We start from the raw sequence: 14,694 nt of genomic DNA, 5'->3' as shown, positions 1-14,694 counted from the left end.
AACTCCAGTTCTGTAGTAGGGGTATCTCTGTTCTAGTCATAAGCGCCCGCCCTCCTCCCCGGTGGAGAAAATGATGAAGTACGGAATGCTACAGGTCTAGCTTTATACACCTCCAAAAAGAACTGAAAGTGGAGGGAGTTGCTGTGCATTCTGGTATACAGAGAGTTCTGGAAAGTTTCCTTAAAGGCACAGTATCCCTTTTTAAGCCACATAATGGCAGCCTATGGGGGGCTTGTCTATCCAATCCCTTTCTCTCTATCATTCCAAAGATTTTGTGAAAGGGAAGTTTCTCTATGAGTGAAATTTGGCAGACTGTGTTGAATATGATATTAGTGGAATATCCTTTGCATTTCTAGTTGGAGTACTGGACAGTGTAGCCTTGCCGGTATAGGCTGCATTATTTGTCTTTAATTCTCTCTTAAGTGTCTATGCAGGACTGCACAGAAGACAGTTTAAGAGATTATTTTTGATTGCTCCGGGGTCCCCGCACTAGATTATGACTATAACAGAGATACCCCTACTACAAAACTGGAGTTACAGGTTAGAAACTACTCCATAGTGCAATATGGTATCCAAGTGGAGGCTGGAGCAATGCTGCAAGATGCTAGACATCATTAGCCTCACTGATGCAGTTTTAGGTTCCCTTTATACCTAGGGCTCACCCATCTTGCCTCAAAGTCTGATGTACTCAAGAGCCTTAACAATCCCAGAGTACCTCGACGATAAGGACACTTCTGTGGTATGAGAGTTGGAAAGACAAGAAATACAAAATATAAAAGGGGCCATTTTATGCTTCAACACTACTAGGCACAACTATTAATTTGGCTTCTCTGTATGAATTAACTGGGTCCATTAGGTATCTGTGCAGTGCCAAAAGAGTGCATTGCAACATGTATGGTGGATCCATCCTCAGGACAAGAAAAATCAACTGTCACTGGTGATAGCGTTACAGTGCTACAACCACTGAAAACTCACATGCTGGTCTTATTAGTAATAAACTGACTGCCACATATCCTGCCTTCAGTGAGGCTCTGTCAGCACAGAGAGGCTCATGGTATACAACAGGGTCTGAATTGTACCAAGTCCTGGGTGACTGTGATCAGTCTAAATGGTATCACTGCTGTAAAGTGGACCTCAGTGCGACTCATCTTGCCTATTCCCAACCAACTGTATCAACACTCATCTCATGCAACCCAGAGATGGGCCTGTGTCACAGCTAAAGGCCTACCTGCAGCACCAGCTCTTGTAAAAATCCTCATGCAAGCGGCACCTCTGCGATGCTAGGACCATAAACACTTCCTCCTACTTGGCCGCAAAACCCTGAAACAACCTCTCTCTCTCTCTCTCTCTCTCCAACTCCGAACAGCCTCAACCCTTGAGTTTAGGAAGAGGTTGAAAACCTGGATATTCAACAGACAGCCCGGAGCAGTGCCCCCGCACCAGTATACCCTCATGAGTGATAAATTGAGCTCTATAAATCAGCTTTGATTGATTGATAGTAGAGCCCTCTGCCACTCTAGATCATTATGTCTCACTGACCAGACCAGGCCACATCTGATCTCCTCAGAGCTCTGAATAAGTGTGCAGAACCATCTCCTGCATCCACATTGGGCCACTGGCACCATATAAGAAGAGATGTGTGGATTGAGAATTTCAGTGTCTCCCATGTCAGTCTTGCCACTCATCAGTACTGTTCTGCTCATAAAATGTGTCACTGCTTGCTCACTGTCAAATGATGTTGTATCACCTGGAGAACAAAACTCTCCCTTGAGAGTCAACTGTGAAGTAGTTGCGAAAAAAACACCAAGGACAATACTGCAACATTGACCTGTAAAGGGGAGGGGAAACCAGGGTACATTCAATCTCTGTATGCCCTGGGTGAATGCTCCTTGGCACTAATGGACTACGGGAACGCCCTCTACGCTAGAATCGACAAATCCCTGCTACGCAAACTCCAGATCATCCAGAACACCACAGCCAGACTCGTCCTCGGCATCCCACGACAAGATCACATCACCCAACACCTGCAAGACCTCCAATGGCTCCCCGTCGAGAAAAGAGCAACGTTCAAGCTACTCACCCATGCCAACAAATCCCTCCACAACACAGGACCCAAATACCTCAACAAAAGAGTCTCCTTCCACATACCCAAGAGAAACCTCTGCTCGGCCGACCTCGTCCTAGCAGAAACCCCACGCATCTGCAGAACCAGAGCGGGTGGAAGAGCCTTCTCCTACGTCGCTGCAAAGGCCTGGAATGAGCTCCCACCCTGCACATCTTCAGGAAGAGCCTCAAAATCCTTGCTTTTTGGCTGACTCAGAGTTTTACTAGCTACACTTCTTTAAAGTGTTCTATCTTTCTTTCAGTGCCCATTTTCCCATAAAAATCATAAATGACAAAGCAATAATTTGTTATCTTCATGTATCTTGTACCCTCCAACATTTTCCGATCCAGAGTTTCAATTTAAAATAAAGAACATGCGCCATAAAAAAATGATGGTGATGGGATATGCTAAAGTACAGAGTTGATCTAACAAAGAAAACATTTGAAAGTTATAGGAAATCTACTGGACAGAAGCCAAACACAATTCTAGATGCACGTTTCTGACAACTCAACCAATCAAAAGCAGCAGTTCTACTTATTCCATTGACTATTGCCTGTATGAGTCTTCAGTACTAGTGCCACAATTACTAACCTAAAGCTTTAAAAAGAAAAGCCAATTTACGAAAGAGTGCAGCTGATAAATGTATCTCTTGACTACTGTAGGCACCTTATACTGGCATCTTAAAAACATAAACGACACTGAAAAATATATATTTACCTCATGACGTTTGATGACTTGGCTATTATTGTCATTAAGCAACAAGAAAGCGGTGGCAAATGTGAACACGTTTCTGGCACAGTAAATTCTTCAATATTCGAAATCTAAAGGAAACAAATATTTTATTCAATACCAAAAAAGAGACCGACCAAAATGAAAGAAAAAGATGGGTTTGAAACCAGAACGGCTCCAACTATAGCGATCATTTTATTTGCCATTTCTTAACTCAGAAATACTTTTCAAATCAGCACAGATAGAACTGGTCACTAGAAAAGCAGTAGTTAGTAAATGATAACATGCCCCCACCACCACCATTGAGTTATTGTAACTCAACAACGAGTTCCATTGTTTAGGCTAGGAGCTAATTAGCAAAATCCTAGTTACATACAAATAGGAACAATTTGCATTCTTAATTAAGAAATTACTTATCGTCTGTAACTCTCTTTCTGGTGGAAACTTTACGTAGTGCAAATTCTTCACCTTGTGAATACTCCTAGGTACCAAATTGGAACCGGAAATTTTCCTCTGCATTGCTCAGGTCGCATTGTGCAGCTGCACATTGACTCCATTCGTCCACAGAAGTGATGATGGAGCAATTAATGCACCAAACCAGTGCACTGACAAAACTTTCTTTCTTTCTGTGCCTTAGCACGCAGATCCAGAGCTAGCGCCTTCTTTTCTTTATCACTTGACGAATTGCCTTTCTTCAAAATGTTTCCAGTATGCAAGTGAAGTGTTACCTTCTAAAACCACAGTCATTAAAATTTATAGGGATTATCGCAAACAAACCTCACACAGATGTCCACGAGGTAAAGACCTTGTGCCTAGGGTTGGGCCACGACTCCCAAGTTATACAGGGAGTGTGCCCTGGTGAATCCAAAGGCGATTCGGAACAAAAAGTCAAGCTGTATGTTGTAAAACATCATTGGAAATCATGGAAAGGCCACTTCCACTCAAAATAAGGGTCTCGGACAAGTTTCCGTTCTCAGGGCTGAATCAAAGAAAAAACACAAGCAGTCCAAGGGACCACCTCCTAGACTGGCCACGCTCCTCCTGAGTAATATAGTCTCTTAGTGTTGGGAACAATTATTTCCACCATGTCATCATACAGGCTGGACAAAATAATAAAATGTATCTCATCTTCAATGCAGGAAAAATTGCCACATGTGAAATAAAATGACTTAAATGGTAACATGCCCATTGGGGGTGTACCAGATGGAAGTCTCTGCAATCATCTGAGGAATCCAGTATTTAGATGGCTCCAGAGTTCTGCTCCAGGTAAAGAAGCATTCCGGCACAATGCCTTGTATACTTCAAAAGCAGGGGACAACGTTTTCTCCTTTTTCCACTGTAAAATGTGAGGTTTCTGTTCCACCTCTTTATGCAAGAAAGTTACTCATTCTGAGAATATGGGTCTTCCACATGATGATAAACTGACTCCTAAAAACGTAAATCCATCCACTTGTTAAAGGCTATATTTGTTCAAAGTAAAATAATGTTCTCACCATTATGTAGCCTGAACATCACCGTGTTTTTCTAGCCTTGTTTGCTGGGCCCTTGGCTCTACAGTAGGCAGCAAACGTATCAAGTAGATCTGTAAAGGGAGTTTCCTCAGCGAATAATGGAGATCTTGCTCCCCTATAGCCTTGGGGCATCACCCTGGTAGTAACCTCAGACACCACTTGACTTAAGTAAATCACAGTGTCAATGGGAGGGGTAATAGGGTGAAGCCCTGCTCGATGCGTTCATTGACCAAACATGGTCATATTGTTTTGCTGGAACCACTCCAATCTGGCCACTGCAAAGTTCCTGTCAAAGTCGAATTAAGATGTTCAGAAGAGCTACAGGAGTAGTCCTACTATGAACGGATTTCCCAATGACTGTCTTGGCACAATGTTGAATGTGGATCGCAAATCCACAGAAACTACACAAAGAGGTACTCTTTTTACTTTAAAAAACGTTCCAGGAAAAATCTGAATAAGGTCGGCGGGGCCCGATTTCTTTCTAAACCCGAGTTGATTCTGGAACAAATTCTTATTAGACTCAGTCCATGCTTCAAATATGGACAGTAGTACTGAAGTAAATTTTTCTAGACTTTATAAAGGAGACTAATCTGGCCATAGGGTATGTTACTCTTACAACGCAACTATTACAACGTAATGCTGTTACAACGCAGCTATTACAACGCAGGATCCATTACATCGGATGCCATTACAACGCATGGCATTACATAGCAGATGCTATTACAACGCATACCATTACATCGTAAGTATTGGTAAGTATATAATTTTTTTTTATTTTATTTAATATTATATAATTGATTTAATTATTATTAATTATAAATAAAAATATTTATTTCGTTTTTAAATATTGTAAATTAAATATATTAATTTAAGTAATTTTTTTAATAAGTATGAGTATAGGAGTATATGTTTTGGGGTACTGATGTATATGTTTTGGGGTGTTTGGGTATTTTTAGGTTTTAGGGCTGGGTTTGGGTTTTGGGGTACAGGGGTGTTTTTAGGTTTTAGGGCAGGGTTTGGGTTTTGGGGTACAGGGGTGTTTTTAGGTTTTAGGGCAGGGTTTGGGTTTTGGGGTACAGGGGTGTTTTTAGGTTTTAGGGCAGGGTTTGGGTTTTGGGGTACAGGGGTGTTTTTAGGTTTTAGGGCAGGGTTTGGGTTTTGGGGTACAGGGGTGTTTTTAGGTTTTAGGGCAGGGTTTGGGTTTTGGGGTACAGGGGTGTTTTTAGGTTTTAGGGCAGAGTTTGGGTTTTGGGGTACAGGGGTGTTTTTAGGTTTTAGGGCAAGGTTTGGGTTTTGGGGTACAGGGGTGTTTTTAGGTTTTAGGGCAGGGTTTGGGTTACAGGGGTGTTTTTAGGTTTTAGGGCAAGGTTTGGGTTTTGGGGTACAGGGGTGTTTTTAGGTTTTAGGGCAAGGTTTGGGTTTTGGGGTACAGGGGTGTTTTTAGGTTTTAGGGCAGGGTTTGGGTTTTGGGGTACAGGGGTTTGTGTTTTGGGTTAATTAAATTATATTTACCATTTTTAAATTAATTAAAATATGTTTAATAAATTAAATTAATTTTATTTCATTAATTACATTTTTAAATTAAATTAATTAAATTAAATAAATTATTTCAATTAATTAAATTTCATATCAATTTTAAAAATATGTACATTATGTTAATTTTATTATTTACATTAAATTATTCCCATTTTCTATTTAAATTACATTTATTAAATAGATATTATTTTATTAAATTAAATTAATGGCTATTTTAAAATGTATTTTATTAAAATTAATTAAATTAAATTAATTAAATTAACTTAATAACATTTTTAAAAAAAGGTATACTTACCTATACTTACGATGTAATGCCATGCGTTGTAATACCATCTGCTATGTAATGCCATGCGTTGTAATGGCATCCGATGTAATGGATCCTGCGTTGTAAAAATTCCGTTGTAACGGAATGCGATGTAATATTTCGCGTTGTACTGACACCAATCCGGCCATAGTTGCCTGGGTCATATGGTCACCAATCTTGTAAACTAGCACTATGTCTACACCAAGCCAGGAAGAAGGTATGAGGGCCCACCCAGTTACTAAAGTGATGTTACCCTCCCCCCCACCCTCCCCAGAGAAGACAGTCTGATTTGTGTAGATCAGCCGGCATTTTATCAAAGCCACAGCTAACCTTTCTGTTACATTCTATCCTCATTGCATTTTCCTGTACCTTTAAATCCTGCATGTTTTTCTTTAAGTGTTCTTAGAACACTACTGTGTCCTTGCCTACAGGTCAGTTGCACTGTTCCTGTGGACCAAGAGACTGCTGTTCATGTTGCTGTGCTGCTTAATAAACCAACCTGCTTTCCCACCAGTTCCTCTGATTATTTAACAAAATTGGCGACGAGGGTGACCTTATACTGGTTGAAGAGCAGCACAGAGGTGGAGTTCATCGATTTTTTTTTTTGTAAAAAAAAAAGAAAACCTACAATCAAATCTTCTTTACTTCAAGAAGCATCTACGAAGATTGGCAAGAATTTAACTACTAGTAAGAAGAAAATCCGATTTGAAGAACTCCTACCAACGCAAACTTGATGATTTATCAACATTTTAAGGTAATTCTGATTGTTTACCTTTGAATTGACTCTGACTGGTGGATCGGCATTGGTGCGTGTGACAGACGCGAGACTGCATCAGCGCGTGTCCGCATCAGCTGTTGTGTGACACGAGCTCATCGGCGCTCGAGATCCTGCTCGAGATTGCATTGTCTCGTTGTATGCGCGAAGTTGTCATCCGAGCCAGCTGTCCAGCTGAGGAGTCTCGCACTACAAGAAGCAAAGACATTGGCAAAGGCGGATCAGCGCGTGATGACGTAATCACGCATCAATCCTAAGCGCGGCGGCCATTTTGGATTGGGATTGATTCAGGTCGCGTTTCCATAGCAACTGACCACCGTTTGTCTCCGTTTTTCTTTCCACTCGCGGTTATTTCAAGCCCTGATCCAAGAAACGAGGATATTTTCAGAAAGAAACAACAGAGAGACAAAGACAGCTTCACCTTTCTGGTATTACATATTTTGGTTCTTATTTTGGTTCTTACTCTGAAAGAAAACGCATGGGACAAGTTTTACATCAACAACTTAAAGAAGCCATATATAATATGTATTCTTGTGTTTTGACTTACCTGGGTGTTGATTCAGAGATCAATTACAGTTGTTTTATTTATTCTTTGACAAATTGGTTATTATTATTGTAGTTTAAATATTTTAAAAAGGAAAAAGCACTAGAATAGAGACCATGCAGTTTGACCCACCTGAAAATTTTTTGCAGAATAAGGGTGATCCACCCATTCCATGGACTCGTTGGAAAGAAGAATTCTTTAACTACATGAAGGCAATAGATGGAGAACGCATGGGTGCTGAGAGGAAGAAAAGTATTCTCTTACACTGTCTGGGTTTTTGTCATACCACAGTTTGCTTTTTGATTGTTTGTTCTCAACTTTCTGAGATGCTTGCTCAACCAAGTCTTGTGAAAAGGACTTGTTGAGACATTTATCCCTGAACCACCAAGGACAAATGGTAGAAGCAGGATCACGTCCTTTAAGCAAACGAAAAGGGCTGACTTCAGTGGTTGAATGAGGGGTAATTCTGTAACACCACAACCTTTCTCTTAAAGAAGTCTTCCAATCTGACCCAGACTTACAGACTTCAGATATAAAACCTTTTAAAACTCTATTAAAACGCTCCACAAGACCATTTTCATGTGGTTCATAGAAGGAAACAGTGTTGTGCTTGATGGAATGTAATTTGAGAAAAGTCTCCATTTCTAGAGAGGTAAGTTGCACGCCATTATCCGTGACCAAAATGGACGGACAACCCTCTCTAGAAAAAACTTCCTTGAAAAATTCTATGACAACATTGGTGGAAGTAGAAGAAACAAATTTAACTTCTGGCCATTTTGAGTGGTAATCCATTAGCACAAGAGCATATCGGGAATCAGAAGGAAGACACCTAAAAGGGCCAGAAATGTCAAAGGCAAGTTTTTTCCAAGGCAAAGAGGGCCAAGGGGTCGTCTTCAATGGAGGAACATTAACTTTCAACATTTTGTCATTTCCTACACACACAGAACACTCTCTGACCTTGTGTTCAACCAAACGATCCAACGATGGCCACCAGAAATAATTCCTAATCAATCTTTTCATGGCCGACATACCTGGATGTGTTTTATGTGCAAGATCTAGAATCAGGTTCTGTATATCAAAAGGTGGAACACATTTACCAGATTTAAAAACCAAATCATTCTCCAACTCAAGCTCAGTTGAGATATTAAAATATGGCATAAAATCTTCCTTTAACAATTTTTTATCAGGCCAACCTTCTTGAATGAATTTTTTAATATTTTGTAAAGTGAGATCTTGTACATCAGCAGTTTTCCATAAGTCTTCAGAAATCTCATTGAAATCGGTAGATAGCACATCCTGCAAACAAGTGACAGGTTGTGGTGTTACAGAATTACCCCTCATTCAACCACTGAAGTCAGCCCTTTTCGTTTGCTTAAAGGACGTGATCCTGCTTCTACCATTTGTCCTTGGTGGTTCAGGGATAAATGTCTCAACAAGTCCTTTTCACAAGACTTGGTTGAGCAAGCATCTCAGAAAGTTGAGAACAAACAATCAAAAAGCAAACTGTGGTATGACAAAAAGTGGAACGTTAAATCTCCTGATTTTTCTGTGGGAGATGTGGTAAGGATCAAGAGACCTGGTATTCTTTCAAAAGGTTCTGATAAGTTTGGTAAGCCAATGAAACTGGTAAAAGTTTTTAGTAAAGGTCCCAAGGATAAAGTTGCTGTTGTTACAGAAGGTCCTTCTAAAGCTTGCAGTTGTGCTTGTAGTGGTTTAGAGCATTGTGATTCACCTAATAAAGGTTTTGTAGTTTATTTGGCTGGAGAGATTTCTTTGATCGATGACAATGATCAGCTTATCAAAAAACCCATTTGTGAGATGTTTGTTTTGGGGGTCAGCCTCAACTTGATGGCTGATTCCGGTTCACCTTGGACCATTATTACCAAGGATTACTTTGAAGAACGGTTAAAACAGGTTCTGAATTTAAAAGACATTCTTCCTTCTGAGATTAGGGCAATTAGTTTCAATGGTACTATGGTAGCAATGTTAGGTCTTTTTCAAGTCAGAATTACTTTCAAATCCAGGACTGTTGATATTAAATTGTATATTGCAGTCAAAGGCGTGAATGTTGTTGGATGGAAGGATTTGTGGAAATTTGGCATTATTTTAAATCCTCACGCAAAAGATCCTGTTATCTTAGGTGAAATTTTTGAAGATGATAACATTTCCGCCATTTCAAATGATGGAGGGACCGATATGATTAAAGGTGAATTTAAAGATGTTTTCTCTGACAAATTAGGTATGCTTAAAGACTTTTCTCACAAAATAAAACTGAAATCTGCTGCTGTTCCGGTTAGGCAAAAGCTGAGAGGTGTACCCATTAATGTGAGGGAAGATCTGAGGAAAATGTTAGATGATTTAGTGGCTGAGAATATCATTGAACCCATTGATTCTGCAGAATGGGTTTCCCCGATTGTTTTAGTCAGGAAACCGGACAAATCTTTGAGAATGTGTGTGGACCTCAGGGCACTCAATTTGGCAATTATTGTGGACTGTCATCCCCTTCCAAATATAAATGAGGTTGTTTCCATGTTGGAAGGTGCCAAGGTGTTCTCTACCCTGGATTTAAGATCGGCTTATCACCAGATCACACTTACTGATGAATCCAAGGGTCTAACAGCTTTTATTACTCCTCATGGTCTTTTTCAGTATAACAGAATGCCGTTTGGTTTAGCCTCAGCTGCCTCAGTTTTCCAAAGGGTCATGTACAACATTTTTAGGGATGTGGATCATTTTCTAAAATGTTTTCAAGATGACATTTTAATTTTTTCAGGTACTGTGGAGGACCATATTGGTCATTTACGATCTGTGTGTGAAAAGCTAAGGAATAGCGGTTTAACTTTAAAAGCCAGCAAGTGCAAGTTATTTCAATCTTCTGTTGAATATTTGGGACACACATTATCAGGTGATGGTGTAGTGCCGAAAAGATCAAACGTTGATGGCATTAGTAATGCCCCACCGCCAACTAATAAAGATCAGTTATTATCCTTCGCAGGAATGTGTGAATACTATAGTAAATTTGTAAATAATTTTGCCACCAAAATGGAGCCTCTGAGGAAGCTTTTGAGACATGGGAATTCGTTTGTTTGGGAAGGGGAACAATAGGTAGCTTTTGAACGCATCAAGTCTGATATTTTGCATGCTCCAACACTTAGACCTTTCTGTTTGAATAAGTTGTGTGTCATCACGGTGGATGCCAGTTTGTATGGTCTTGGGTCTGTTTTGTCTCAAAAGGCTGGCAAAGATGAGTGGAATGTGTGTTTTGCGTCCCGTACTCTCAATGATACGGAACGTAGATATGCGGTCATTGAAAAAGAGCTTTTAGCTTGTGTGTGGGCTATCGAGCACTTTAGGAATTTCATTTGGGGAAATAAGTTTGTGCTCAGAACTGATCACAAACCATTAGTTAACATTTTGTCCCCAGGTGGAGGTTGGAATGCCACGGCTCGCATTTCCAGACTTACCTCACGACTCCAAGAATACTCTTTCACTCCGGAGTATGTCTCGGGGAAAAAAAATGTGGTGGCAGACTTCTTGTCTCGTCATCCATCTCCGGTTTCTGAGTGCAAGAGTCTGAATGACACTGATGTGGTCACTTGTTTGCAGGATGTGCTATCTACCGATTTCAATGAGATTTCTGAAGACTTATGGAAAACTGCTGATGTACAAGATCTCACTTTACAAAATATTAAAAAATTCATTCAAGAAGGTTGGCCTGATAAAAAATTGTTAAAGGAAGATTTTATGCCATTTTTTAATATCTCAACTGAGCTTGAGTTGGAGAATGATTTGGTTTTTAAATCTGGTAAATGTGTTCCACCTTTTGATATACAGAACCTGATTCTAGATCTTGCACATAAAACACATCCAGGTATGTCGGCCATGAAAAGATTGATTAGGAATTATTTCTGGTGGCCATCGTTGGATCGTTTGGTTGAACACAAGGTCAGAGAGTGTTCTGTGTGTGTAGGAAATGACAAAATGTTGAAAGTTAATGTTCCTCCATTGAAGACGACCCCTTGGCCCTCTTTGCCTTGGAAAAAACTTGCCTTTGACATTTCTGGCCCTTTTAGGTGTCTTCCTTCTGATTCCCGATATGCTCTTGTGCTAATGGATTACCACTCAAAATGGCCAGAAGTTAAATTTGTTTCTTCTACTTCCACCAATGTTGTCATAGAATTTTTCAAGGAAGTTTTTTCTAGAGAGGGTTGTCCGTCCATTTTGGTCACGGATAATGGCGTGCAACTTACCTCTCTAGAAATGGAGACTTTTCTCAAATTACATTCCATCAAGCACAACACTGTTTCCTTCTATGAACCACATGAAAATGGTCTTGTGGAGCGTTTTAATAGAGTTTTAAAAGGTTTTATATCTGAAGTCTGTAAGTCTGGGTCAGATTGGAAGACTTCTTTAAGAGAAAGGTTGTGGTGTTACAGAATTACCCCTCATTCAACCACTGAAGTCAGCCCTTTTCGGTTGCTTAAAGGACGTGATCCTGCTTCTACCATTTGTCCTTGGTGGTTCAGGGATAAATGTCTCAACAAGTCCTTTTCACAAGACTTGGTTGAGCAAGCATCTCAGAAAGTTGAGAACAAACAATCAAAAAGCAAACTGTGGTATGACAAAAAGTGGAACGTTAAATCTCCTGATTTTTCTGTGGGAGATGTGGTAAGGATCAAGAGACCTGGTATTCTTTCAAAAGGTTCTGATAAGTTTGGTAAGCCAATGAAACTGGTAAAAGTTTTTAGTAATAGTGTCATTACCCAGGATGGCAGACTATGGAACTTTAAGCGGGTTGCAAAGTGTCCCACTCCGCAACAAACTTCCATTTCCGCCGTTCCCAAGCCTACCAGCAGTTCCATTGCTTCAAGGGTAAAGTTATCTAATCGTCCTAGATCGTCTCCTGTGAAATTTCATGATTATGCTTCTTAACCTTTTATCTTTCTTTTTACGAAAGGGAGATGTGTTACATTCTATCCTCATTGCATTTTCCTGTACCTTTAAATCCTGCATGTTTTTCTTTAAGTGTTCTTAGAACACTACTGTGTCCTTGCCTACAGGTCAGTGGCACTGTTCCTGTGGACCAAGAGACTGCTGTTCATGTTGCTGTGCTGCTTAATAAACCAACCTGCTTTCCCACCAGTTCCTGTGATTATTTAACACTTTCTTATGCTTGTTGGCTGCCATAAGAATTTAGTTTGGAGTGAAAGGCTCTGTATTTGCAGGTCCTTCAGTTATTACTCTTCAGTACATAATGCTTTCTGTCCAGGCTGAGGTGTCAAAATATAAGCTGAAAATAAATCAAACCAGCAATGTACATATTTTGGTGAATTATATTTACAACTGTTGGCTATAAAAATGCCAGAAGGAGAGCATGTCCACAGTCCACCAGATATCCTGCTATTTTAATTTTCAGCAGGGCCTTATAGTGAGGTCTGCAGTCAATAACTTATGTTCTGGTTTTACTTTTGATGGCCACAAATAAAGATAAACATGCTTGTCTGCAATCTTTAACTAACTAAAGATGGCTGCTAGGTTTGGAACTTGGGTGGCAGCGTGGGCTAAAGAACGGTGATGGATTAAACCCAAATCTTTTGACTGGGTGTGAGTGTTTGATTGGTTCAGATGCTCTGTCCATTACCACCCCTTTTGTACAGGTTTGGCAGTCAAGCGGTAGAGAAAGTTTTTGGAAAAACATGGAGCAGGGGGGCGTGTCCAAGATGGCCGAGGTGTAGGACGCACATCTTAGAGCTCTGCCAGTTCACAGGCCCAGCGTCGACTCCACGGCGGACGTTGGTGTCCGGTTACAGCAGGCAAGGCGGCCCAACGGTGGCCTACGGTTGAGAGAACGCCAGGAGGCCTGAGGCAGAGGAGAGGGGCGAATGCGGTTTTGGCACCAGAGGCAAGAACGACTTGTGGGGCGTGACAGATCGGGCCCAACATCCCCCGCAGGGGGGCGTGCCGCTGCCTACATGGCGGAGCATCATGTCACGTTCAGGTGGCCCTGCGGTACTGTAGCCGCCCCCACCAAGAGGACATTCTGAGCGGTGAATGGAAGCGCCGGGGTGCAGGGGAGAGGCCCACCAGTTAAAGCAGCTGGCCCGGCTCAGTATTCTGTGCAGTTACGCTGCAGCTGGCTTCCCTTTCCTGCCAGGACCTGGGGTGGCATGAGTCACAGCTTCTCCGCCAAACCCCCGTTAGCCCCTTTGAGGAGGGAGTATCGCCAAAACCCCTGGCCGGAGACCCTGATTTTTGTGGAGAGGTAGGCAGGGCAGAGTGGGGCCTACACACAGTGGGACGTGCCTCCACATCATGGTGTACAGAGGTGGGCGCCGGAGGTTCACTGGGCCCCTGCCATTGCCCCACTCATGACTAGTGGCGCACTTAGGGGCATGAATAGATCAGTTGCCCTCCCTGGAACTACACCATTGGAGTTAGAGGCGAGGACCCTAGACTGCGGCCCACTGGTGGTGGGCTGGCCCGCCTCATTCTGTCAGCGTCTTGACACTGGAAGCTGCACCTCATCGCAATGTAGAACTGCGGTCTCTGTGGCAGTCTCGACTCATAGCAGACCACCTAGCGGGGTCCACGGGAGGCGACCATTTGGGTAAGTAGAACATTTGATATACAGTGGGAGAGCCGCACCAGAGTTGGAATGTCCACCCACCGTCAAGCGAAAAAAGACCCCTCAGTGAAGACATGTTTGCCCGCTCGAATATGAAAAAGACAGACACAGTGCGGAAAACTGAGGACTCAGAGGGCGACCCAGTCAGGGCCAGTGGTGAGAAGCCCCCACTTACGCAGGCATTCATGGAGTGCCTGTTTAGTACTCTTCGTGAGGACTTTGTGGAGCTTAAGCGTGACATCGCCACAGGCATCAAGGGTATCAGACAGGACGTTGCTGCCCTCGACCAACGATTGGACTCGGTGGAGCAGAACCACGACGTGCGGGAGGAGAAGTTGGAGGGCCACCGCCGGAGCTGCGCTACCAACTCGAGGACTTAAAAAAACAATATTGACGCTCCAACATACGTATTAAGGGAGTGCCGGCCCGGGCCATCTCTGGCGGTCTGGATGGTTTTGTGACACTGCTATATAAGCACTTGGCACCCGCATTACAGGACTAGGAAATAATATTAGGCCGTATACACCGGGCCGGGAGGCCGGCAACCACACCAGGCCAACCCTAGG

The 14,694-nt window shown here is 42.0% G+C and overlaps 1 protein-coding gene across 1 annotated transcript in view; it reads right to left on the bottom strand.

Moving 5' to 3' along the window:
• Window positions 1-14,694, bottom strand: part of LOC147669133 (condensin-2 complex subunit G2-like) — a 399,698-nt gene that overhangs the window by 40,334 nt on the left and 344,670 nt on the right. Inside the window, exon 25 of the mRNA XM_086948201.1 lies at window positions 2,822-2,925. Within this exon, the coding sequence (XP_086804327.1) occupies window positions 2,822-2,925 (104 nt within the window). The remainder of the gene's footprint in view (window positions 1-2,821; window positions 2,926-14,694) is intronic.

The sequence above is a fragment of the Lissotriton vulgaris genome, unplaced genomic scaffold, assembly GCF_964263255.1.
Source record: "Lissotriton vulgaris unplaced genomic scaffold, aLisVul1.2 SCAFFOLD_836, whole genome shotgun sequence".
Classification (NCBI taxonomy): Eukaryota; Metazoa; Chordata; class Amphibia; order Caudata; family Salamandridae; genus Lissotriton; species Lissotriton vulgaris.
Note: the sequence above shows the minus strand (reverse complement) of the source record. Positions and strands in the feature narration are given on the sequence as shown.